Genomic DNA, 26,640 nt, shown 5'->3' with positions numbered 1-26,640 from the left:
GTTGCTCTCAGCCTCTGGTCTTTATCTGTCCATCTCCAAGGCTTCAACCTCAGTAGTCCCCCCCCCCACCCCACCCCCACTCCTACCGGTGGAGGATCAGTCTTTGAGTTATCCTCCTTCACTATCACTTCTTTGCAGGGCAGGAGGGCCCAGCAGTGTGACACCGCAGTGCATATGTTCTCTCCGGCCCCTGTACAAAGACACATCCACTGGCGGCAAGGCTGTGAGGCGGGGCTGCAGTGCCTCAGATCAGCCTCTCCTCTGGGGGCACTTTGAGGACACTGCCCATCTCCAGCCTGGCACCGGCCACCTCCTGTGAGCTGGGGCTGTACGTGCCCTCTGACTGGCGTTTCTTCCGCGCCGTCATGATGAGGAAAAACACCACCAGGATGGCCAGTAACACACACAGCGTGATCAGGGGGATGGTCACCGCCAGCCAGGGGACTCGCTCCTTATGCTCCCCTTTCTGCAGGAGGATCGGAAAGAATGTCATGTATACATGTATGTGACCATGCCTTTTAAATATGGCACCCATTAGGAAGTGTTGTAACTAATGGGTTTATTAATGATTGGTTAATAAATCATTTTATTCATGTTTTATAGATAAATTAAAAGCAACCAGTTTGCTATGTTGGGGAAATCCTCCTGACTAGTGTTTATTCTCCTGCAGCATGACATTTGCCTTGCAGAGAATCTGGACAACAAGCCATTTATTAACAACATATTAACAACTGAACTTCAGTCTTTAACGCAGAGTTTTACAACAAGCCATCAAGTCTGTCATTTCCCCATTTTAATATGTTATTAAATTGATTCTAGCCCAGACGCTTAACGTTTCAAAAAGGTCAGAGACTAACAGTCGAATTGGAGAGGTCCCTCGATGAACTTAAGAGCTAAAAAGACAGAGGAAGAGTCGTCTTTGAGGGGTCGAGTTTTATCAAAGTAAAAATCAAACAAATGACATACAATTAACACAGAACATTTGGAAACATTAGATGTTTATGTCTCATTCAGAGCATTAGTGAGGTCAGGACTTAGTGATTACTTCTATCTTTGTTCTGACATAAAAATACATTTATAAAACATTTATATTTTTTATTACACACTGCAGAATTTTAGGGATGATGAGATTTTAACCAAGTGGGAAAAAGAGTTCCATAAGTTAGGACCCATTTATCTGATTGACAATCAGGATAAACACCAGCCAAAGGTATTTTTACTCGACACGACAGCACCAAAGACTCATAACTCATCGGTGCATTTATTAACATTGATAAAGCCATTAGTTGCAATTTATAGACCTGTTATAAAGGGTGCAGTTTATTTGATTGTCTATTGCTGTTGGAAAACATCTTATAAAATGAATACGTCATATTTAAGAAGTGGAAAAAGTGCAGATAGAAAGTTAATGTAAATACTAACTTTCTTCATCTAAACATTCTGCTGTAAATGTCAGCATTTTATTTTCATATTACACTGTGTCTTGCACGTGAAAGTTTTGTTTGAATACGTTTTACATATTTACTGTTTCCCTTCATGGGCTGACTCTCTAGTTCCCTATACACTAACATACTTATATAACATATGTGTAACACAACCATCACTCAGATCCAGGTTCTAATGGAGCACATGTGCAGATGAGCCAGAGTCAGTGAAAAGACCTGTCCGTCACTTACGTTGCCCTCACACAGTGTGCCACTGAAGCCCGGCGCACATACACACTGGAAGTGGTTGAGTCGGTCCAGGCAGGTGGCACCGTTGAGACAGGGGCTGGACTCACACTCGTCTATTTCTGTCTCACACCTGAAACACATCAGCGGGGTTTTAACACAATGCCGACTGACAGAGGAGTAGCTCACACACACACACACACACACACACACACACACACTCCTGACCTTTACACTTGGATGTTGTTCAGAGACACTTTCTCATGAGTAGCAGGTGTGTGGTGAGGAATGTGCAGTGTGCTGCTCTCACCTGGCACCGGTGTATCCCGGCTTGCAGGTGCAGTTGCCTCCCGAGTCACCTCCTATACAAACCCCTCCATTAAGACACTCCGTGTTCGCATCGCACGCCACTGGAGGGAAACGCCACCTATTGGACACGGAAACACACTTATTACACTCGAATGTGTCATTTTGCAGTTTTTGCACAATTATGTGGCCTCCACCCAAAAAGAACAATTTTTACAATGATCTAAACTTGAGTGGGTGTGGTTGGACACTTTAATTGCATTAATAGTGGATTGTGTTAAATCAAATCAAGTGCTCCCTTTCCAAGGTCCCACCAATCACAACCTCATGTCATTGCCAAAATGCTAGTTTTATTTATATTTTATTTTTAAGCTTCTTCAAACGTTGCTATATTTTTGTTTTAATTTGTCCCTTTTCCGCCTTTATTGCTGTAGCATGTATTATCTATGGAAGCATGTATTACCTATGACAGAAATACACTCATCAACGCTGGAAAACGAAGCACAGGGATTGGATGAAGTGCAGTGGACCTTGAGACGATCACAACACACACAACATCTTCTGATACCCACTACCCTGCCTACTTCTGGCTAATGTTCAGTTGCAGAAAAATAAAATTGATGAAATAAGACGCTAACTACGCAACCTGAAACAAAGACCTTTACAAAGACCCGACTCCACCACAACATCCCGGCTCAAGCTACTGAACTTGAGTTTTTTGTTTTTTTGTTGCAAATTCAATGCACCACAGGAGTTTAACAGGGCACCAGCAGCCAGGTGACAGAACAACCAGATGGCATGTTTACTGTAGCTGGTAAATGGTAAATGGACCTCACTTCTATAGCGCTCTTTCAGCCTTTTACAACTTGGTCTCATTCACACACCGATGGCCGAGCTGCCATGCAAGGTGCTTGCAAGCTTAGGCAACTCTGTGCAACAGTGCTAACCACTGCACCACCATGTCGCCACCCCTCCCAGCTTTAATTACACACACACAACACACACACACTACCTACAGTTCAACATTTGAACAGACATGTTATTAGATTCCTAAAAGCTGAAAGAAAGCTATTTTGTTACCCTTATCATTCAATGTTAAACCAACTCCAACTCCTACAATGATGTCATTACACTGCAGCCCAATCAGGTCACTCCTGGCAATTCTCATGAATATGAGCAACACCTAAAATCCTAAAATGGAGTGTAAAGAAAGAGAAAGGTCTGTACTCACTGGCAGCGCTTGCCGATGTAGCCAGGAGGACACGAACATGTGTGAGCTCCCACCGTCTCCACACAGGTTCCTCCGTTCACACAGCTGAACTCCAGACAGTTATCCACCTCGTCCCGACAGTCTTTCCCTGCGTATCCAGGGTCGCAGTCACACTGGTAGTCTGCCAGAAGGTCTTTACATGTACCATAGGCACAGGGACCTGAGGAACACTCATCTATCTCCACCTCACACAGTTCCCCCTCCCATCCTGCGCTGCAGCTGCAGTTAAACTCGTTAAACTGGTCCTGGCATACACCCTGGTTGAGGCAGGGCTGGGAATCGCAAATCGGGTCACCTCGGCATCCTATGATTGGCTCGTGCCCACCCAGTCTGGAGAAGCGGCTCATCTGAGGGGCGTCAGGTACATTTATGAGCGGCAGGTAGACTCCACCCACTCTCACCTCCCCTAAACACCCAGTGTACTTCTCAGCCAACCAGATGTTGGTGTCATTGAGGAAATTGAGGTTGCCACCGACGCCGAAGCTGCCGCCAACTCTCTGCCCATCCACAATGAGGCGCCAGCGGGATGCTAACTGCGTGGGGTCGACCATGACGAGCTGGATTTGATGCCACGCTCCGTCAGCAATGACCCTGTCACTTGTGAAGGCCAGCAGCTCCGCACTCGCCCCGCTGTCCAGTTTGACCAGCAGGGAGGAGTTGAGCAGACCCAGGCAGAAGACCTCGGCCCTGCTGGCGGCCCGCAAGAAGATCCCGTTTGTGTCCCTCGTCCGTATCTCCATGGTGATGTTGGTTACAGGGCTCAGCAGGGAGCTGTTGGCAACATACTGGAGAGCATTGTCCTGAAAAGTGGCTTCAGTTAAACCTGCGGGAGGAGAGGATCATGTAAGATGTTTTGGAAAAGTTACTAACCAAGTAACCAAGAATTGTGCACAAGTGACGTCACGATTCAAGACTTAGTATGTGAAGAGTCATTTTTAGGTGTTACATGATCGATGCATTGATAACCATGAACTGATCTGCTGTCCCTGGAAGCAACACTTTCCCCTTGAAAAAGAATGTCTCTGACGTTCTCTTTGGTGTAAGGTTCAAATAGGTTTAATTATTGCTGATGGACTTGTACAGTAGAGCTCTGATGCTTTCCGAAATCCATCAAACCAAACTAAAAAAACTTGTTGTAGCTATCCAGAGGTTCTCCAAATAGTGTACAAAAAAAAGATTTGTTTGCTAGTTGGCTGTCACTAGCTGGTAATACATTAGTCATGGATAAACAATGTCAGCAGAATATTCATAATACACCCGCATCTGGATTGCCACACCCAGTGGAACAAATGTCATTAACCACCAGCAGTTTTTAATTTTCCTGTCTTTTGGACACTGAAAACACAACAAATGAGATCGAGGCTACCAGTCGTCTTGAAAACACCTCTTTTGTTTGTAGTAATTACATTAAGGTATCACATTTTAAGGTGCACTCCTTCTATTCTGTACATGAACGTCAGTTTCGTCAACATGGTTAATACCACTTTATCAAGTCTGTCAAAATAACTCTGATGATGTCATGAAAGCAGGCAGCACAAACTGGGGGGCTGTGGAGCTTGAAAGACATGGCCGTTCACCAGGCACAGGTGTAATGAAAGAACTGTCAAGTTGCATTATGGGGATTGGAGGATTCCAGGAGCTTGTAGCCTATACCAGGGAGTGAATGTCAGGACATTTTGCTTTTGATCTGTTGTACTGATTTTGTCCATTCTTTTTGTTTCCCCCAAAGTTTATGGGAGTGCTGTACTAAATCGTTGAGTATTCATTTGAAAATACTAAGGGATCTGAATCTACTGCTAACACAGTCAGGAGTTCAAATCCCACTGCAGTCACACATGAAAATCAAAAGGTAAGTAAACTCATCATGATCACTGGAATAGGGTAATAATAAAATCAGTGGGGAGCCCCTTTAATTGTGATACCTTGATGCAATTAGATTAGGTAAAGATGATTGGTAGCCTCTCTTTTATGCTTTGTGTTGTCAGTATCACATTTCTCACGTTCCTGTTTCCATTTCATTTCTGCTATTGAAAAAAAGCATCTACCATAAACTACATCTTTTTTTTTGTTTCTGTATTTCTGTATGTTGTAGGATTATCTTTCTTCTCAGCACATCTTGCAGTCAGACTCTGGAGGTCATGGAGTTTCCTCCCTCTCTTGTACTAAGTTACAGAGTTTTCCCTCTGATGTCAGTGAGGGCCTGGGGTTGGCAGGTTGTCCTTATCCATCTGATGTTAAATGGCTATTCAGAAACTTTTCGAGACCATAAGTCTAATTAAGAAATTAAGAACCAAACAAATACACTTGACCTGACCTGACCTGCCAAAGGATTACTCACACTCATAACCGTCCTGTAGGTCCACACAGCGCACTGCGTCAAAACAAGGGTTGTCGACGCACCACAAGCGCGTCTCGCACAGCCGCCCCGCGTAGTTCATGGAACAGTCGCACTTGAAGTCATTCCAGGTGACCTGACACTGTCCGCCATTGAAACAAGGCTCATCCTGTGCAAAGACAAACACAGATGGATGGATTAGATGATCACTTGTAAAATCTCTCACCTGATGCGACCGCGGAGGTAAAAAGCCGCAAAGAGGATTCGGCGGTAACTCGCAGATCAAGGGGATTCACGACTGGATCAATGTTAATAGGGCTGAGGCAAAACAGTGCAGCCCAGCTATCACAACAGCGCTGCAAGGTGCTAACACGGAGCCAAACACCGGCAAATCATATTAGTGTGTGTTTATCTGGAGCTTCTCATTGAAACTGAGTTGCCAGGCAGTTTTGTCAGTCTCTGATATGTTGGATGTCATGCAGTCTGCTTAATTACATAATGCATATGCTATATGGCTCTGGAGATGGCAGTGTCGGTTGGTCAGTGTTTCAGCCCACCACTTTGGTCCGAACTGAAATTTCTCAAAAACTATTGGATGTGCTGTTATTCAATTTCTCTCCAGAGAACAAACTCCAATGACTTTGGTGATCCTCTGACGCCACCAACAGCTCAAACCTTCTGCTTTTTTAACACAATTTACTTCATGTTCTTGGCATTGTTCATGGCAGAAAAGACTAAGGACCAAACTACCATTAGCTCAAGCTGCCCTTTTACAGTAATGCTAACAATGTGTTATATAGTGTGTTATTTAAAAGAGTTCAGCTGTGGCTGGAGGTGTAACATGTAGCCACATATTATAGTTTGATAATAAAATTAGTTTCTACATTAACATGCATTAACTTCCTCTCTTTTAGTTTTACAGTAGCAGTAATAGTAGTTATAGTGTTTGTAGTAGAAAATGTGCAGTAGAGAATAGCAGCAGAAATAGTAGAAATAGCAGAGGTGGTTGTAGTGACAGCTGAACAGTAGCTGTAGTGGAAATAGGTGTAGTTTTCTGGCTTTCTGGGTTCAACAGACCCTGACCTAAATGTTATTGGATTACCATGGGAACTTAAACTGAAATGCAATTTTGTTGTGGTGTGAAAATAGTCAGATTTAAAGATTCCTAATTGTACTCACTACAGACATTTTAGTCACATTACAAAACCTAATATAATTTCAGAGTTTCTCTACATTTCCCATGATTGTAACTTTAGTCTATTCTGTAGTTAAAGTGGTGGTCATGCAGCACACTATATATTTCTCTTTCACCTTGCATGTGTCATCACTTTGGCATCCTGGCAGCATGTTCTCCTCTGTGCTTGCCTGGTAAACTTCCACACCCTCTGGATGATCCTCAGTGGTCAGATGCTTGTGGTCCAGCCGAATGTCCTGCAGGCAGCCCTTGAAGTTTCCACCCCAGGCGCTCATGCTCTTGCCTGCGGGGAGCCCTCCAACGTACGCCACATCCCCTGCCTCTACACTCACATTCCCTAAGGCGCGATGATTCCCTGCTTTGGGGAAGACCACATGGCCATAGTGTACCTTTACAGTCACCAAATTACTGTTGCCATCTGTGACAAACTTGGCCTCGGACAACAATGTGGTGTGAGGGCTGTAGATCGCGACGGTGCCCTCCTTCAGATAGATTGTCAGGTAGGGCTTTCCATCTCGACGGAGCTGCAAGAGCAGGCCATTGTGTTTGAGGGAGCGCATTAGAAAGGAGATGGTGAAGTTGTCTCCATGGGTTTCCGAGATGTTGAAGGCAGCATAGCTAGTGGTGTTCTCATGGCCGAAGGTCCAGGTTGGATATTCTGGGGTGGGGGTGAGAAGCACAAAGTTGTCAGTATCTTACGCCAACACACATGCTACATGCTACATCAGCAATACTTTATTTTGGTTTCCTTTAAGAGGCACAGCATGTGTTGCGTGGCTCTGAAGGAGCATTTTCAAGATCACTTGTGCGTCTCGGCTTGGTTTTGAACTATAAAACTTATGGGAAGTGTAGGATCCAGTGGTTTTGGAGTTTGACCCATACAGGAGGGAATAAAAGTCCTAGAAGTACTCTACTTTTCATGTCTTATGTAAAGCACTTTTGCCTTGCTGTTGAAGTACAAAACTAAATTGCTGGAGGGATCCTTTGACACACATCATGCATTATTTTCAATGGGAGTCATTTGTAGTCGTGAGCTGGTTTGGGAATTGCTTGATATGACCTTTCAAGAGTACACAAAGATAAACACTTATAAGACTACCAGGCATTCTTAAAATTACATTAACCTGTGGTACATATAGTTTTGTTTTTTATTTTTGCACCAAAAAGCTGGTGGTGAAGCTCAGACTTTGATTGGTTTGAATTTTCATACAGTCACCAAAAACCAGCTTTGAGCTTTCGCTTTGAGTGGGATACAAAAATGTGTGGTTGTCTTAAGAAAGACACCCCACCTGCAGAAGAATTACAACAGTTCTTCCTGCATATAGTCTTGGAGACCCCCACTTTGAAAAGCTCCTGATCACTAGCCAACCGTAAGTAGTGTTTTTGCTGTAAAAGAAGAGCACAAACCTATAAGTTATAGTGTAAGTACTCTCACCTTTCTCACAGCTTTCTCCATAGTAGGGCCGGTGACACTGACAGCTGGCACGAACCCACATGTCCACACACTGCCCACGTTGCATACACGGGTCATCCAGACACCAGTCTTTTTTGCCACATCCCATTTCCAAGCCCTGGTTCTCCTCTCTGATGAGGTCCTGAGGCAGAAGCAGCTTATGGTCAATTTGAAGGTCTTCCATGCAGCCAATGAACCCCCTTCTGCTGGACGTACGGGCTAAGTATTCCTGCGGTGCCCCTCCAATGTAAAGCTGTTGAAAGGAGCTGCGCTGGAGGAAGATCAGATGGTTGTAGCCCTCATTCTTCACCAAGCAGTCTTCCTCACAGCTGGGTCCTTTTACGACCAGAACCAGCCTCTCATCCATGGTCATGGTGACCTGGTGCCATTCCCCGTTATTGACTGGGCCGGAGTAAATGACCTGCAGTACTTTCCCTGACTTCACCCTGGCCTGAAGGGAGCCCCCGACAAGCTCCAGGGAGATGAAGCGCTCCACGGTGCCCCGGTAGTACAGCACCATGTCGGGCAGAGTGCTCTTGAATCGGAGCTGCATGTGGAGCCCTTGGTTGTGGTCTTTAGTCTCTCGTTTGGTCCTGTTTTTGGAAACAGGCAGCTGCATGTGGACGTAGCCCTCGGCGTTGAAGGAGAAGGTGGTGGAGGTGTTGCAGAGTTCGCCGGTCCAGCCAGGCGGACACAGGCAGGTGTAGCTGTGCTCTCCATCGTCGGTCAGCACAGGGACGCACCCTGCTTCGTGTTGACACTGATGCTGCTGGCAGCCGACCAGACGGACGTCACAGTCTCGCCCGCCCCAGGGCTCCTGGCCAGGCTCTGGCATGGGGCAGTGACACCTATAAGAGTTGGAGGCGTCTTCGCACGTGGCGCCATTCTGGCAAGGATTGCTGTCACACTCGTTGATGTCCACCTCACAGTGTACACCTGCATGAAGAGGCACCCGCATTTAGTACTCTAACTTGCTTTAACAACACTGCTTCCTCAGCAGCCAAACTCATGATGGAATCAAATTGAATCTAATAATTCAATCACATAGATCTGGTTAATTAATCAAACAACAAGGGGACTGCACTGAGAGCCTGGAAATGTCAAACTACAGTAGATTACTTAATTAGATACAGAGCTAAGCATGCACGCATACAGATGAACAGGCAGGTTTGGATGAGGCGACAGTGTCATTTGCAGATGAGGAAGTGAATATAGGAAATAGCCAATAATTGCACAATTAGAGGTGAATTAGATTTGCACAGATTCCCACAACACAATCAAATTGAAATATTGCACTATATGTTCGTTAGACAAACTTGTGCCACACACACACAGTCTACCTGCCTGGTTTCAGTAGTCAGAGCTGCCTCATCAGCCCACAGTCAACATTAAGCCCTGACAGCAGCAGTCAACTTGCATTAACATAGTCCTTTAAAATACTCTACACCCAAGGAACCCTAAAGCTGTCCGTCCTCTCCTGTGCCAAAGACTCCACCCTCATATGCAGGCACGCAACTTTCATCTTTGTTAGTGTAGCATTAAAGTGCTGTACCATACTGTACCTGTCAGCCACCAGGGCCCACAGCAGCACAGCAGCAGCAGCGTCAACCTGCTTCCCCCCATGATCCACAGATTCAACAGCCAACACACTCCTCACACTGCTGGACGGCAGAAGTAACACCACCAGGTCCTCTCTCTCTCTCTCTAGCTTACAAAGCAGAAGTGCCTCCACTCCTCCACTCTGTACCAGGCAGACAGGCAGGAATGATTACCAGGCAGCCCTGCCCACCTTTTCTCCTCCTCCCTCTCCTCCATCCCTCCCTGAATCCCTCCCTCACACGCCCCTGCTCCTCTCCTGTCTGCAGCCCAGCCCTGGCAGAGTGGTAAGCCTCCAGCCTCCAGCTGGCTCCTGTCAGTGTTTGACAAGAGGAATGCAGTGCTGCAGTCCCCTCCCTGTTCCGTGCGCTGGCCTGTGGATGCCCACTAGCGGCAGGAGCTGCTAGAATGAAGCCGCAGGGGGTGCTGCCGGTTCTGGGCTTCAGGTGGGCCAGGCCTGAGCACAGCTGGACCGATTTGATTAACATTTGCATGTCAGATAGTCAGTCTCATCCACCACTGTGTCTGATTATACCACATTAGAATTATTGCCTACGGGAAGACTTGAACCTGAACTGATTCAGCACCAGTATGTTACAGTATGCGCTGGTATTACTAGCAGTGACTAAGAAAGAACATTAGTGGCAGTGAAAAAAATGTTTATTTGAGTTCTGACATTAATCCTGAAGTTATGAGGGAAAAGAACAAAATTCAGCCTTCAAACTTGGTTGACCTTAGTTTAAGTTAAACATTATAATGTTTGAATTTTATTGTCAATTATGAGATAAAAAAGTATCTCAGAATTAAGCTTAATCATTAACCTTGCGACCAAAATCTTTCTATACAGGGATAGTGACGTGACAAGTCTTCTGTTCCCAGAATTCCTGTTCTTACTTCATCGTTTCCCACCATGCTGTCAGATTTCTGACTTTAGAAATTGTCTACATTTTTTTAAATCCACAATTAGTGTAAAAATTATGTATTTCTGTGTTTTGTTGTACACTCGCCAGGGGTGGGTGGGAAAAGGTGGGATAATAGTTCATTAAAATGTTACGCCTGAATTATATGTTCTGTTAAATCCAAATAACAGTGATTATTCACTTCTTCAGTAATGGCAACACTCACAGCACTCGGTGATATAAACGTTGTTTCAAAGGTTTTTTTTGACCACCAACATTTCCAAATAAAATTCTGAAAGAACCAGGAAATTAATCAATTATGGGGTTTCGACTTTGGCATAAAAAAAAAAGAGTTAAAAGCCAGGATTTACAGAATGAGAACAATGCAGATTGTTTTGTCGCCTGATCTCTAATTGACCGAATCAAGCTTTGAAATCATGGCTGGCTTAACGGCCAGTTACAGCGACGACCACCTCGTGCACGTGGAAAGTAACAACCTCGCTTACAAGTGTCATACAAAGTTAATAGGATCATATTTTTGAGCCATGTGGAGTTCTCCTTTATCTTTGCTCGCTGTTGCACAAGAGCGATACGTTCACGGTGTATCATGCTATCATAATGAAGTGCAGATCGAGCCCTTGTTTTGCTCACAATGTTTGGTATGATCTCTTTTTCATCAGGCTTTAATTAGGTCCCTAAGCAGCTTTGCTGTAATCTCCCCTCCCCTTGACAAATTTCTAAGGAGACCCCCATTTTAATGCCCAAGGTGGACTGCCTGACATATGGCACCTTTTATTGGCTTTGTTGTTTTCCGCCACGCTCGTCCATACCATATGCCCTCTCATCCTCTCCTATCCTCGGCTCTGCCGCGGCCTCCACATCGCGTGGCCATAATGCCGTTAGCCAAATTAGCTGCGCATTTTGTTGATGAGAGCTTTTGGCCCAGATTCCTCACTTCTAAATCCAGATTGTGTTGTTTTCAAGGTCAGCTTTTGGTGCGGTTCCTCCTGTTTTGAGTGATGCAGTGACAAATCTCCTTTAATGAGGAATTAATACCTTGGCTGGCCACGAGGAATGATCAGCAGGAGGAAGATTAAGCCTTTATTGTTTGGCCAAGGAGACTCTGAGACCTGGCGCTAAGGTTATCTGTCTACACTGGCTCCTGCTGCAGACCTTCAGTTCAGTTCAGATCTATCTTGTCCCCCGCAGGGAACTTCTTTTTGCAGTGAGGCAAAACAGTGCAAAAACAATAAAATATGCAATGTTAAAGTGCAAATACAATGATTACTATTACCTAATAACTTGTTATCAATGTAAAAGAGAGTTGGCTTGTGACACATGACGTTTAATCTAATCAAATCTAGTCCAATAACACATTAGAATACAACAATAAAGAGAAGTTCAAATAAATGTCCAAAAAATAAAATAAGATACAGTATTAGGCTGTGTAAGGAAGGAAAAGCAGTTTCTAATACTGGTATTTGAATTTAGTGTTTTTATTGTGCAACTAACGGTTGTTTTTATTATTATTTTATCTGATTAATGGATTGATGGTTCGGTCTATACAATGTTTTTTTTTAAAAATGTGAAAAATGCCCATCATAATATCCTGAAGCCCAAGGTAACATTTTGACCTGCAGTCCAATGTCGGTCAGTTTACAATCATAACAAAATAGAGAAATGTCGCAAATGTTTATTGGGGAAGTAACCAGTGGAATGATCAGCTCTGCTAGCGTTAACAAAAACCCTCAGGAAATGTTCTGTATGATGCATCTCTTACCAGAGGAGAGGATGTAAAGAGGGTTCACCAAAATGGACATTGCTTTTATGATAAATTACAGTAAAAAAAAAAAAACATCTGACAAGGTGGACTGCTTTTTTTTTTAACCAGCCATCTTAATACTTAAACTTTGATGTCATAGATCTTTTTGTAGTTGTCTCGCCACCACCAGCTGAGAGAAGCTCCTCCATTTCCTTCATGCACTTCATCAGAAGAGAATAGTACATCAACTCTCTTTAGCGTGCTAACAGACTATTTTGAGTATACTTTGTCACTTTTCCATTGTGCAACACAACAACAGGCCCAAAACCTGCTTGGAATTGGTATGTAGTATGGTGTTGGGACACAGTTACCATTTTGCTCCCCTTTCTAACATATTGCCTCAGTATTCAAGTCAAAGTTCAGTTTCATCAATATACCGAGGTACACTTTCCACTGTTTCCCTTTAACAACAGTCCGGGATAGTCATGTCTTCAGTTGTTCAGCCTCACAGCTGTTGAATGAACAGTACCAGGGACATGACACAGCCACGTGGGGTGCCTCTGGAAGAAGAGCAGCACAGTTTTGTTAGGAGATAAGAGCAGAAGAGCAGACACGAGGTTTCTCCTACCTGTGAAGCCGTCTGGACACACACATTGATAAGAGTTGACCAGATCCTGACAGCTTCCTCCGCTCTGACACGGAGCAGACACACACTCGTCCACATTCACCGAGCAGTTGTCTCCTGCGGACGGAACAAGTTGATGAGATCCATATCTACGTCCTCTTCGCTTCATGATGAGTTAATGGGGCAATGCACTTACCAGCGAATCCTGGCAGACAGTGGCAGATGAAGCCAGCTGCCTCTTCATAGCTGAAATTGGCCTTGCTGAGTTCAGGCAGCGCAGCGTGGTTCAGGATATCTGAGCGCTGGAAACACTCGCCACCGTTCTCACAGGGACGCTGCTCGCACTCGTCTACATCCACCTGGCAGTTCTCTCCCTCATAACCTGAAAACACAAACACATGGTTAAAGGATAAAAGGAGTTAAAGCTGCGGGGCATCTTGGACAATGTTTCACATCCTCTCCATGACATACTGGTCAGACACAAGAGCAGCTTCAGTGGGAGACTCATTCCTCCCAAATATACAACAGAGCGCCACAGGAAATCATTCCTGCCTGTGGCCATCAAATAGTTCAACTCCTCCCTCTGAGTGTCACTAACTCAGAAGAAACAGACTGGAAACCTGGACCTACTTCACCTGTTCATATACTATTATTATTATTATTATTATTATATACTATTTATTCTTTATTCTTTAAATGTGCCAGTGCAATACATATATGTCATACACAACAGTGCAATATATATATATATATATATATATATATATATATACAGTATACACACATGCATATACATTGTTATTGTATATATTTTTTACTTATATTTTCACTTAGATACTGTAAATGTGTATATTTTTATATTTTGTACATACTTTCTAATCTTGAATGGGAGCACCGGTACTGTACAATTTTCCCCCGGGGATCAATAAAGTATTTCTGATTCTGATAAGGTTGGATTTCTTTCAAGCCTATATAAACAGTTCAGCTGTCAAATTTGTCTGAATAAAGCGAGCTGAACATTCACATTTTATTCACTTTAATTGACTATGTCCGACTGCTGAAGCCCTCTATTAGCTTCAGTTGAAAGCATTTTTTGCACCAACGTGACAATTTCCTCACTAGATTCGGTGGAGACCCCTTTAGCGACTTTTACCAAAAAGGAGCCTATAGTGACAAACCTAGCTACATTTGTGGGCAGACCTTTGGTTTTTTTCTACAAAATTCACATAGAACCAGTTTATTCCAGTGTCCACAGTCTCTACAACAGCTTTCATAACACGTTTTTGAAACTTCAGGTAGATTTAGATCCATAGATGAGAAATAATATATACTGTTAAAGCTAGTTAGAGTCAAGTTTATCATGATATACAAATTTGAGTGCAATGTAATCCAGCTACTTCTCATAGCAGGCTTTAGCAACCTTCCATTGATAACAGTTGGCAATATTAAAGAACTGTGGCTGCACAAGGGCTCAATCACCATTGCTTATAGGCAGCATGAACAGAGGGAATAATTACAGTGACTAATAGCTCTTATATTGGAGATATAAGAGACAAGACATATTTGAAAAAATCTGAACATATCCTTTAAGTCTGTGAAATCTGCACAAGGTGCCTTCAGGACACGCACACACCCAACTTTCACAAACACAATTATGACAGCAAAAATCACACGAAGACTGCCGACGTCTGCACCTCTCTCTCTCTCTCTCTCTGTCGCAATGTGCTCATGCATCACTTTTCATAATTCATCACAGCCCTGAAGGACTTAAAGAGTGCCATGCTGCTGTTTTTTTTTTTTTTTTTATAGAGCTCTGCCATAAATAGTGAATGGTGCAATGGTGCACAGCCCCTGCTCTTCAGCCCCCTCTTGTCTTCCTAAACTCAAAGGGTCAGATCATCCAGCTCCTTTTGTTCAGTTTGATTTATGTGTGGGAAAACCTCCAGCATGAGGACGCTTCACATGTGTGAAAGTTCTAGCTAGCCTTCCCCCCCTCAACATACATTTTCTTTTCAGATTTCAGTTTAGTGATCAAGCAGAGCCCTTGTTGACTGTTGCAATCTGAATATCAAAGAACTGTTTACACTGTGATTATGTCGAGTGTAATGGCTATACAACAAATTACAACAACCTATACTGAGCAGAGTGCTGCAATCATGCTGGAGAGTTGGTTTATGAGGCGGTGCTCAGAGTGATGGTGTACCTGGCCAGCAGAGGCAGTCGTACTGGTTGATCCCCTCCAAACAAGTGGATCCGTGCTGGCAGGGGTCAGACGCACATTCCGGAATGTCCTCTTCACAGTGGTCGCCTGCAAAGCCCGTCCCCTCACAGTCACACTCGTAGCTAGAAAAGAGCAGAGGCACGAATACGTCTTATGTCTTATGCTGTAACTGTCGACAAGATGAGGTGGATAGTTAGATCTTTTTTGTGCCATTCGTCTTTGAAAAATCACTGGTTAGAAAGATAAACAGATGGGGAAATTGCACAAAGACACATTCTGAATTCAGATTTTTTTTAAATCAACAGCTCGATTTTCTAATGGAGGAAGGAAAAATGAAGACAAAAAGAATGTTGAAAAGGTTGAAAGATATCATAAAATCTCCACAGAAATTTCATGGGCCACAAAACAAATAGAATCAGTATTATTTCAGCTGATGCACACAATAAACGCAGAATCTGCACTTGTGATTTGCTCATCATCGCAGGCCTACTTGACCTTTTGAAGGGCACTTACAGTAAAATGATCACTCAGTTATATAAATGGGTGTCCTCAGGGGGGTCAACTTCAACTTCCTGCCCAAACCTGCACTGTGATCCACTGTCTTGTGGACCATTTTACATCCGTTGACTTGTCCCTAAACATCTCCCTCACTCCCTGCGGTTCCAATCGGTGTATTCCACGTATTCTCACCGCCTCCAGCCGTCCAGTGAGTCATCACAATAGCTGACAGTAAGTGGATTAATTCTTATCCCCGGTCAACTTTAATGTCTGCCGTGCAGCCTCAGGACACAACACACTGCTGGATGACACATCGGCCTTACCAGGCTCAACATGAGAGGCACATATAAACACAGACAAAGACGGACAATAGAAAGTCACATAGAAATTTGCACTATGTATTTTGGTTATGCATATGATAAGAGAATCATCTCTTGCAACCACCAGTCTAACTCAACGTAACCATCGGCCTAACCTTGATTAGAATTGGACATTTGATCAGGTACAGTTGATTGATTCATAAATAAAAGGCTGACCATTGATGTTCCCCCTTAAGATCAAGGTAATATCAAATGTTATCCATAAGTTTCACAGCTGTGCACAAAAGACGTTGTAAACTGTTTTGTAGAGCAACTCAGTACCAGTTAACCGGTCACTCAACATACATTTTAGACTACTAAACCTTCCGAAAGGCAGGGTCTGAACTCCCCTGTTTCTTTCCTCCAGTACATTTTCCCATGAGTCTGGAGTCAAACCAACGATAGAACTATCCTTTATAATGTCGTTACCCCCCATACAGTACAGCAACAGAAAACATGGCACTGGATTCAAAACATTTTGCATGAACTGCATATTAATTCTTAGCAAGCAAGTTCAGTTTCATATCAATATGAACTGCCAGACCTTGTTTATACTACAGTACTACAGTGTGTAACTGTTTAGCCATGAGGTTGCATTGTATTTCAAAAACCCAAACCACTAAAATTGTATGTGTGGGCATGTGCAGTCAGTATAATCCTACCTGTTGACCCCGTCTATGCACTCGCCCTCATTTAGACAGGGCATGCTGGCACATTCATCAATGTTGACCTCGCAGTCTTGGCCCTGGAAGCCAGCCATGCACTCACACGAGTATGAGGCGACGTGGTCTCGGCAGGTGGCGCCGTTCTGGCAGGGAAGCACCTCGCACTCGTCGATCTCCACCTCGCAGTTAATCCCTGCAGGGGACAGAGCAGGGATGGCAGGGGGCCAAGGCGTAAGGTAGGCAACACACCTAATTATCTTAGCACACGTACAGCCACAACACAATAACACTGGAGCTGCCAAGAGCTCTGCTGCCGACGGACAACAGCGACACAGACTAATGCTATTTAAACAGAGCCATGCAACCTCTTTTCAAATGGTTAATGGTATAAAAAGACAGTAAATAAAGCAATTTACTATCTGTACTGACTGTACTAATCTATATGCTCAGACATGTAGAATTTCATTCACAGATGTAGTGATTTTTTTTAAATTATACTCCTAAAATGATATGATCATATCAATCAAATGATCATATCATATTAATTACATATCAATCATTAAAAGTAAGCTTTTTTCTGTTTGCAAGGTACCCGTGGATGCACAGACAACTATCAGTGGATTACTCTGATATTCCAGAAAACTTAAAAACATGATGATTCTTGTGTCATCATGATGTATTTGTGATGAATGATGTATCATGTCTGTGTGTTCAGATCAGAGTTATTACTCCTGGGGGTTGTGATCCGCCAATCCGCCAAAGGGGTTGCAAGATTAACATGAGGGGTCGAGAGATGTTTAACAGAATAGGAAGGCAGAAGAAAAATGTTTCTAATATATATTATGATTTTTATTTCTAATTTTGGCATCTTTTCTTGTGTACGCTTTTACTTATTCAGGTTTCTTAAAATGTTTCCAATAAAAAAACAATCAGTCTTTGGTTGAACCGGTTGAAACCTGCAGGCATATGCAAACTGTGAGGGGTCCGAAGCAGACTTAGCTTGGTTTTCTTGGGTTGCAAGTCAAAAAAGGTTTGGAACGACTGAAGCACAGCAGGGTTAAGATTATGTAAAGATCATGGTTATGGCAAGTAAAGTATGGGCTAAGGTATGGTTGTGGTTAGGCAGCTGGAACGCAACAAAGATTGTGTTACAGTTCATAAAAAGGAAAGCATAAAATCAGGCCTGTGACAGGACACAATCGCTGGTATCCTACATGAAAGTCAGATGTGCTACACACTACCACCACCCTGACCTCCACACTCTTACTTTCTGCTTCACCACATAACGGCCACACTGCTTCCTTTATTGGCACTGAACGTTGGTATTGGTGTTGCATCCAATATTGGCCTAATTCCTACAGATATTGGACTGATATGGCCAAGCCAACCAGAACTCCTATTCTGGACTTCTATCCTATCCCAGGTTTGCTGTGTGTCAGTTACAATTAGTCATTTTTAAAAATACATACATATATTTAGGAATAAGCAGCTTTATGAAAATCCAGCTTTATGCTTATATGGAGGGTGCGTAATTGAATTTCTGTTTTCCTCAAATGTATAAAACTCTGGGAATCAAAGAATACTTGAAACTGAAAATGGTCAAACGTATTCATATCCAACGTCTGCTCATTAGCCAAGAATCTTTGATCCAATAACGTAAATTTCTCATTTAAAAAAAACTCAGCCAGTCATAACCCTGACTCACTATACACAGCGTCTTACCTTTGAAGCCTGGAGCGCACTCACACCTGTAGTGATCCACCTCGTCCACACATGTGCCGTTGTTCTGACAGGGTCGTGAGGCACACTCGTTGATGTCCAAGTCACAGTGGTAGCCTTGAAATCCAGGCACACAGAAACACTGGTAGGCGTTAACTCCGTCTTTACAGATGGCGCCATTCTGACAGGGCTCAGACAGGCATTCATCAATGTTCTCCTCACAGTTCCTCCCCTGGTACCCTGCGGCACACTGGCACAGGTGCCCAGTGTCAGGGATGTCCATACAGGTGCCACCATTCTGGCATGTTTCCTCTGAACAAGTAGTCACATTATCCTGGCAGTCCTCCCCTCCCAATCCGAGGGGGCAGTGGCAGGAATAGCCATTGACTCCATTGACGCAATGGGACTGGATGCCTTTGCAGGGGTTGCTCTGACATTCATCCACATCCTGGGTGCAGTTGAGCCCTGCAAAGCCATCCGGGCAGTGGCAGGTGAACTCGTCAGTCCCAAGCTTGCTAGTACAGTTGGTGCAAGGTGCCATTAAACAGGAGTCATACAGCTCATCGCAGTTGTTGCCCATGTACCACACGGGTCCTTTGGGGCACAGGCACACATAGTCACCCATGTGGTCAATACATGTGGCGCCATTGTTGCAGGGAGACGATAAACACTTGTCTGCTGCTGCTGTGCACAGCAGACCTGGAATGGAAGACAAAATTGCAATTAAAGATGCAATAGGCAAGTACACATCCTGCCCTACAGACAGACAAAGTTAGAGACTAGCTGATGAACATTTAGCAGTTATATTGTTACACTGTTAATTCAGTGTCTGGTTACTTATTACCGACAAAACTCTGGGACTTGGATCTGGCTACATTTCTAGTTTTTTGGGGGGATTATGGAGGAGCTGTGAAGTTAGAATGAGCAACCATGGCTGAACAGACAAAAACAAGAGTGCCATCAAAAGACATCACAGTACAGCTTTTAACTGACCTTGGAATGTGCTACTAAAACACAAAGTAGCATGAGCGCTAATCGCCAAAAATACACATAAACTCACAGATCCTTCGTTCTGTTGATCTGAGATGTCCCCAAGAATAAAGGTAATGGTGCATACTTAGAATGTTTACCAAAAGCCGAACATAAAGGTACTGTGAATGACCACTTCTATACATACACAGTACACTGTCCTTCCCCCATAAGCTTTAGCTGTATTATCCTCTGTCTTATACGGTGGGCTACTTGCTTAGAAACCAATATAGTGATGAAGAGTTACAAGCCCCTCTTTCCTCAGGACTTAAGGTGACAGCAGATGGTGTTAAAAGTAAACTTATTACGACCAAGCTAGCAGCTGTCAGTGTTGTCAATGAAAGTTTCACTCACTACTGTTCGTACACAGTTTTGGACGTCAGGGTGTAATGTGTAGGACAATAGTGACAATACATACTGGAATCAAACTCATGCAAAACCTGCATGAACTGCAGGGTTGCCTTGTCCCCAACCTTCTGACCATTCTGTTATCACCACCATCCACTTGTACACAAGAAATATAGAATTTACTGAACACATTCATGCTCTCCAGAGGATGAACCCTCCTGGAAACTCTATGAACTTTCACGCTCCACAGAGGAAAAGCCTTCTTGAATTTGGAGTTTCAATAGCCTGCAGTGTGGTGCCATTATGTGGTTTTAAGTTTAGCCTCACCACTGCAAATGCCCATCAGTATGTTGTTAGTCAGGTAAAATGAGGTGTGATGAAGTCTTATAGTCTTGTTTGTTTTTCGGAAATGAACAGATTTAATGCAAGACTATGTCACTTTTAGTAAAGGCCGGTGTCTGTGGCCATGAGTGGCAATTACAGGATGAAAGCATTTTCGACTTCCCTTAATTTTCAAAGATTCAGTCACTTAAGACACGTCTTGATTGAGAGCAAGTGGACAATGAGCACAAAACAACAACCTAATACAAATGAAGACAGAAGAACAATTAAGAAGTATTTTATTAATCCGTCTTGGAATGGAATCATGGTACTGTAGGGTACTTTGGATAAAATGTGCTCCTCTGCTAACAAGTCATCAACTCCAACATCCCAATAACAGTGCTTTCATATCTTTCCCACTGCATCCACTTTAACACCCCCCAGTTCCTCTCACATGCATCTGCTCTCACTTCCTTTATCTGCTCTTAACACCGAGCCTTCCTCCTCACATCAGTCTCTCACTTCTCCTCCCACCGCCTTGATAAATCCTGAGAGGAGCTGAGTTTTCTGTGCTTCCTCTTTCTTAATTTGAATGCTGGTAACAAGTCCCAGGATATTTTTTACAACCTAAGCTGATGTTTACACTGTTAGAATGAGGTGCAATGACGAGCAAACAGACTTGAGTCAGTGAATTTATGGTGGCTGGAAATGTTTCCTGAAGAGTTCAGACTTTGAAAAATGTCTGAACTCTTGTTTGATGTGTTTTGTAAAGAAGTACTTTGCAGGTTGGCAAAGTGTAGCTCCCAAGCTGTAGAGTCTCAAGTGTGCTGCTGGAATAATTATAGACTTTTTCAGTTCAATTAAGATCAATTTATAAATTTAACAAGAGAAAATAGAAATTAATGAATTAATTCAATTTGCATTCAACTGATGAAAGTTGATTTGACTAGCCAATCAGTGTTTCCCAATTCTGTCTTTAAATGCTGAATTGCTAATTCTAAAAAGGCTTTTAAGTTACTTTTTGGTATTCCACCTACTATCTCGATCCCACGATTAGTTTGTCTCCTCCTTCAACAGTCACAGTTTACGTTTTATGATTACTTTAATTGAGAAACAGCTCTCTTTGGTTTGAAGGAAACCATTGAACCAATAGCAAGACTACACAAAAGAGCTTATAAGATCCTTGGCAACCTTCCCCCTTGGACTCACCACAGCACTGCACTTTCACATTCGCAACGCCCTGACTTCTCAGAACTACACGAACAATCTAGCCATTCAATTTTACTTTCAGATCCAAAACAGTAAACCCCCCCCCCACCCCCAACACTTACTGCTCTACTGCACATCACTAGATCAATTTCACATGGCACTTATGCCAGTACCAGCTGAAAAAAACAAATATGGTCAGAGCTAAACACTATCCACACTTAAGTACACTTGAGGGTTCCAGTTTGGGGGTTTAAAAATATGGTCACCCTAACCAAACAAGACGAAGGGTCTACAGTCATGCTAGCAGCTCTGTGAGTACTGTGTTAAGGGGCCAGTATACTGAGTCAGAACTGCTTGTCGGATGGTTGAATAGCTATCCAACGTCGGATTAGGGGGGGGTCTGTAACTTTCCAAAACCTCCCCGAAACCAGGACTATCCTGTAAAGCTGAACTCAGTCAGAACCTTGCACTTTAACCTGCACTACCTGTAATCTTGTGAATCCTGTAGAGGAGGGTTGACAGAGACAGTGAGGGTCTCCTCACTCTTCACCCCTTCATTCAAACCCAATCACCCCCTCACACATTCCAGGGAGATGATAACAGCTCCTCCTACCTACACCCCCCCTCCCCCCACACACACACTCACACATTACTGAGCTCTTCATAGATCATGGTTATGGCCAGACAGGGTTGACCCCTAGCAGCGACTGGTACCATCATCTCCTCCCAACAATAACACTGAGCAGAGCAGCCGACTGTTAGCAGGTAGAAGGATGTCGGGATCAAACCACAGATGCTCTCCAGAGACCTCACCTCTCTTCAGAGGGGGATTAGTTTAACATCAAATCAGTACTCCCTCTGATGAGAAGCAGGGAGTCGATTCACATGTAATCATGCCGCTTCGTCCCTCTTTGATGAAGTCTAATCAGGCTCGCAAATAGACCTCAAAATGTATCTTTACTTTATATGGATTATTATTATGGACACGCTGTAGTTTATTTTGCCTCAATCCCACACACACCGTTTCAGTAACGCTTGATAAAAACTACAGTGACCAGCTGTTTTAGGAAATTACTGAGCCTTTTTAAAAAAAAAAAATCTGTGTGGAAGTAATATAGTTAATGACAGTGAGAATATGTTACGCTGAAAGAATATAAGTTTGCTAAAACAATTTAGCCTTTTTTAGAGTTTTTAAGGGCCTCTGCAAAAGGCAGAGGGGAGAGCAAGAGAAAGTGTTTACCCCGAGTCACGACAACGGCAAACACAAAGTCAACGGAGAGTCTTGCTGCAGGGCAGAGGAAGCAGCAATGCTATGACTCACGGAGAGAGGGAAGACCCCGACTAACGCACAAGTTGAGCTCAGAGGAATTTTAGTGAATCACCACAAGAGACTGGCAGCTCTGCCTGGGTTCAGCTTTGTGCTCCAAAGGCTCCACAGCAGGTGGCTGCTTTGCTTTATAAAAAAAAAAAACGAAAAACAAAAAAGATGCTCTCTGAATCAGTCACAGTTACACACTGAGTCAGAGACGCACACCTTTATGTCTCCCGCATGTGCTGCTGCAAAGGCTGTGTCATTTCTAACACATTCAAATAGTTTTTGTTTCGTTTGGGGGGGGGGGGGGATAAAGGCTTTTTAAACTTTTATTTGACAGATTAGAATCCTAGGACTAGGTCATTATAGTTACAATGAACTACAAATCAATGTGAGTATTTCTGGAATGAATGAGTCATTTCTGAGGGTTTTGAAACTTTCTTCCTTACAGAGGGGTATACAGAAGTACTAGGTTTAGCTTTAGTGGACTCTTTTACCCCCATATTTTTCATCTTTCTAGGTCACCGTCTCTGTCGCTAAGTCGCACTTTTAAACTGAAAGCTTAGGATGCACTTGTCACCTCTGTGTGTATCATCTGGAGATGGCAGGCCAGCAGAGGATGGTTCTTGTGATGTTTTTTTTCCCTCTTTCCTATAATTGCTGTTGTTCTGGCTTGATTTCATTAAAGCTAACAGTCTGTATTTCAGGCTGTTTCCTCTCAGTAAATTGGTTGGTAAATGCGAAGGATGTTCTTTTGTGTGCTTTTCTTTAAAAGGAAGTCTTGGATATAGTCGTCTACCTAGGCAAACCCTGCATCTTCCAGTCCCTGTCATCCTCATCTTCATCATCACTTCATGTGCCTGCTCCCCGTTTTTTCTCCGCTGCTGTCTTTTTCTTTAAATCCTTAAGAGCTCAGAGTGCCAGGTCTCTTGCCATGCTCCTTAATACCCCTCGCTCCCTCCATTCAAAGCTGAGACAAAAAAAAAGCTGTGCAGCAGCGCAGCCGGACGCTTAGCTCGTTACCATGGTGATCTTTAACAATGCCGCCACCCAGCCAATCCCTCGCTGCCGGGCCGCAACCGTTTAAACGAGCTTCAGACGCTTCACACAAATGAAGGTCGCGGGAAAAATGGGTCAACAGGGTTTCATAAGGTTCTGGGGTCGACCAAGACAACCCCCCCCCCTCAACACACACCCACACACACACACACACACACTCAGACACACCCCAGGACTGCAGATTCATCACACATGAGGGAGTCATGAGGAAACCAGCTACTTAGATCCTGTTGAATTAGTTCATTATCTGTTATGAATCAGGGAGTTGTGAAGACTGAAGTCAAATTTAGTGTAGTGGCATGTCTGGAGAACGGACTAACACAGAAATCTTTAGCAATCACCATCCAAATAAATGTTTCATTGATTACATCACTTGGTTCCTGACACTGCCATGATTACAAAACCATAGATGATGCTTAAGCCACTGTTAAAAGATTGATTCAATGTTGAATAAATAAGCGAGGAAAAAAACTCAAATGTGAGATAGGAAAAACTTACAGGCGACTCTATACTTTATAGGTCCATAATTTCCCAGGATGTTCCCTTGAGAGAACTTGGTACTAATTACAGGTAGAATATGTATTTCATTGTTCATTTGTAAGATAAAGGGCCACCAAACTCATCATTTACTTCTACGGGACGGTCCTGTAAGTTGCTCTAAACACACCTAAATGGTCATGCATACAGTAAACACGCAGGGCTGCGCACACACACTTCTCACACGTAAGCAAGGGTCACAGCCACAGTTGTGGATGGAATTGTGAGGTTGTTTGTTTTTGCTGCCTTAAAGTTCTGATGTGTGGAATAAATGCACATATTAAGGTAATGTGTGTTGTATTTCTACAGCACTAGTAAACTGCACATGTTGAAGCCTTACCCAGTTTGAACATCATCATGGTGATCAGCACCGTCCTCTGATATCTGGACCAAACTCTTCCAAACTCCATTGTGAAACAGGCTGCCGAGGTTCCCAGTCAGTTTAGTAATGATGCTGTCAGTCCGCAGGTTCCCCATCCAACACACTGCAGCGCTCCATCCAGGCTGCTCCAAGTTAGCTGCTGAGAGTGAACACCAGCACCTCCATGCCTGACCACTGCCGGACTCTGGGACTCTGAGTGTGTGTGAGCGTTTGTTTTGGAGTGAGTGTGTGGTGTGTGTGTGTGTGTGTGTGTGTGAGTCTCTCTGGGGACCAAGCTGGGCAGGAGTAAAGCAGAGTAATCACCCCAGCAGAGAGTGAGGGGAGGAAAACATGAGCTGGAGTGCTGGATTGGACCGCCGGTTCACTTATCTGTCGCTGTCTCTCCCTCTGAACCAGTTTAGAACTGGACTCCCTGTTCACTGCCATTATTTCCATATTTACATGTTTTTCAGGAATTTCTCAGTTCACGCACATTCAATCCAGAGTGACTCCAGTCAGTCACAGTGGTGCTGGGATTCAACATCTCACACATGGACATGTACAGCTTTTCATTATGGATCAAACTGCTAATTATTTTTCTGATTACCAGATGAATAGCTTGCTCTGTAAAATGTCAGAAAACACTAAAATTGGCGATGTCTTAATACTTTTAATTAATGCTTGAAATTTTCAAATAATGAGCGATAATTGTCAAAACGTTTATTATCAATCATCTAACCGCTTAAGCAACTAATTGTTTCAGTTCTAGGCATTTTGCCACAAGAATTGATACTCTAGATGGCTGCTGAAGGAATAAGTGCACAATATTTCCACAAAAAAAGTCCAAACATTCGTGTTTTAGGGTCGATTTCAAATGGAGAAATAACATTTGAGATGTTATTTGGTGAATGTGCTAAATTATCAGCTATAGGTCACCAAATTATGAATGAAATACAAATCAGATTGACTGACATTTACAAGACTTAGACTTCCTTCAGGCCAAAAATGTCAGAGGCGCATCTCACAGTCAATACGCACTCTTTCTTTGTTACTTAATTAATGGTCCTGTAGCTTCTTTACTACCTGTGCCATGGTCTATAGGAAAAAAAATGCTATTTTGTCTGACTGTGTGACTCCATCTGTATTTCAATAGATTTATATAAATGACTTAAATCTTAACACTCTACAGCCATAGATATATTTTAATTAAGGTCATCCACTCCTAATAACATTTTTTTGAATTGGTAATGATAGTGATGTGTGTGTGTGAATGATGTGTTTATCACTTACCACCTAACCTTATTTAATATAATGTTTTTTTAAACCATGAACTGCTGTTTTAACTTAGAACTTCACTTTCACCATAACCTTTTGACAAAAGCTAAAAAAAAAAAAAATTTAAATAAAAAAAAATTATTAATTAAGGTGGTGTCCAACCCTCCAAGACAATGATAACATTTCTAAATGTACTTTTTAAGATTTTTGCACCTTGAACGGCCGCTTTAAGATATGATGGTTTTGTGTGTCTAGGATCCACCCTGTCTCCTAAAATATATTTTTTTGGGGGGGGTTGGTCTGTTCTGTGAACACTAATGCTTTTCTTCTTTGGGTGAACCATCCCTTTAATCAGTGACAAAACAGACTGGAAATAATATGAACTTTTATACGACCTAATAAATCTTGTTGTCAACTTAAAGGTTTCATTACATTTATGTGAAGAATGAAATTTGCAGCTCCAGTATAAAACATAAACTCATTACTGTCACCCACTGACAAGTTTGTTTTGAGCCAAGCCTGGAGTCCAGCTCAGGATTATTATGGGTGTAGGCTTTGGATGAATGGATTGCTGCTCCCCAGTCCCCTCAACTTCCACCCCCACTTTTGGGAGCAG

General features: G+C 43.1%; 1 protein-coding gene across 1 annotated transcript; it reads right to left on the bottom strand.

Moving 5' to 3' along the window:
- Positions 1 to 244: 244 nt before the first annotated feature.
- LOC139284328 (protein crumbs homolog 1-like) lies at positions 245 to 24,798 on the bottom strand. The gene is made up of 13 exons (XM_070904560.1): positions 24,729 to 24,798; positions 18,577 to 19,272; positions 16,852 to 17,047; positions 15,315 to 15,454; positions 13,308 to 13,493; positions 13,115 to 13,228; positions 8,212 to 9,165; positions 6,893 to 7,434; positions 5,585 to 5,750; positions 3,208 to 4,069; positions 1,981 to 2,097; positions 1,677 to 1,803; positions 245 to 466 (listed from the first exon to the last, which is right to left on the bottom strand). The coding sequence occupies exons 1-13, from the start codon at positions 24,796 to 24,798 to the stop codon at positions 245 to 247; spliced, it is 4,392 nt and encodes a 1,463-aa protein (XP_070760661.1).
- Between the last annotated feature and the right edge of the window lie 1,842 nt (positions 24,799 to 26,640).

Source organism: Enoplosus armatus, chromosome 4 (assembly GCF_043641665.1).
Source record: "Enoplosus armatus isolate fEnoArm2 chromosome 4, fEnoArm2.hap1, whole genome shotgun sequence".
Taxonomy (NCBI): Eukaryota; Metazoa; Chordata; class Actinopteri; order Centrarchiformes; family Enoplosidae; genus Enoplosus; species Enoplosus armatus.
Note: the sequence above shows the minus strand (reverse complement) of the source record. Positions and strands in the feature narration are given on the sequence as shown.

Coding starts and splice junctions, on each gene's coding strand:
- LOC139284328 (XM_070904560.1), bottom strand. CDS start 24,798: ATGGAGTTTGGAAGAGTTTGGTCCAGATATCAGAGGACGGTGCTGATC. Junction 4,070..5,584: donor CCTACAGGACGGTTATGAGT/GTGAGTAATCCT, acceptor CTCCTCCCGCAG/GTTTAACTGAAGCCACTTTT. Junction 1,804..1,980: donor CCGGGATACACCGGTGCCAG/GTGAGAGCAGCA, acceptor GATGTGTTTCAG/GTGTGAGACAGAAATAGACG.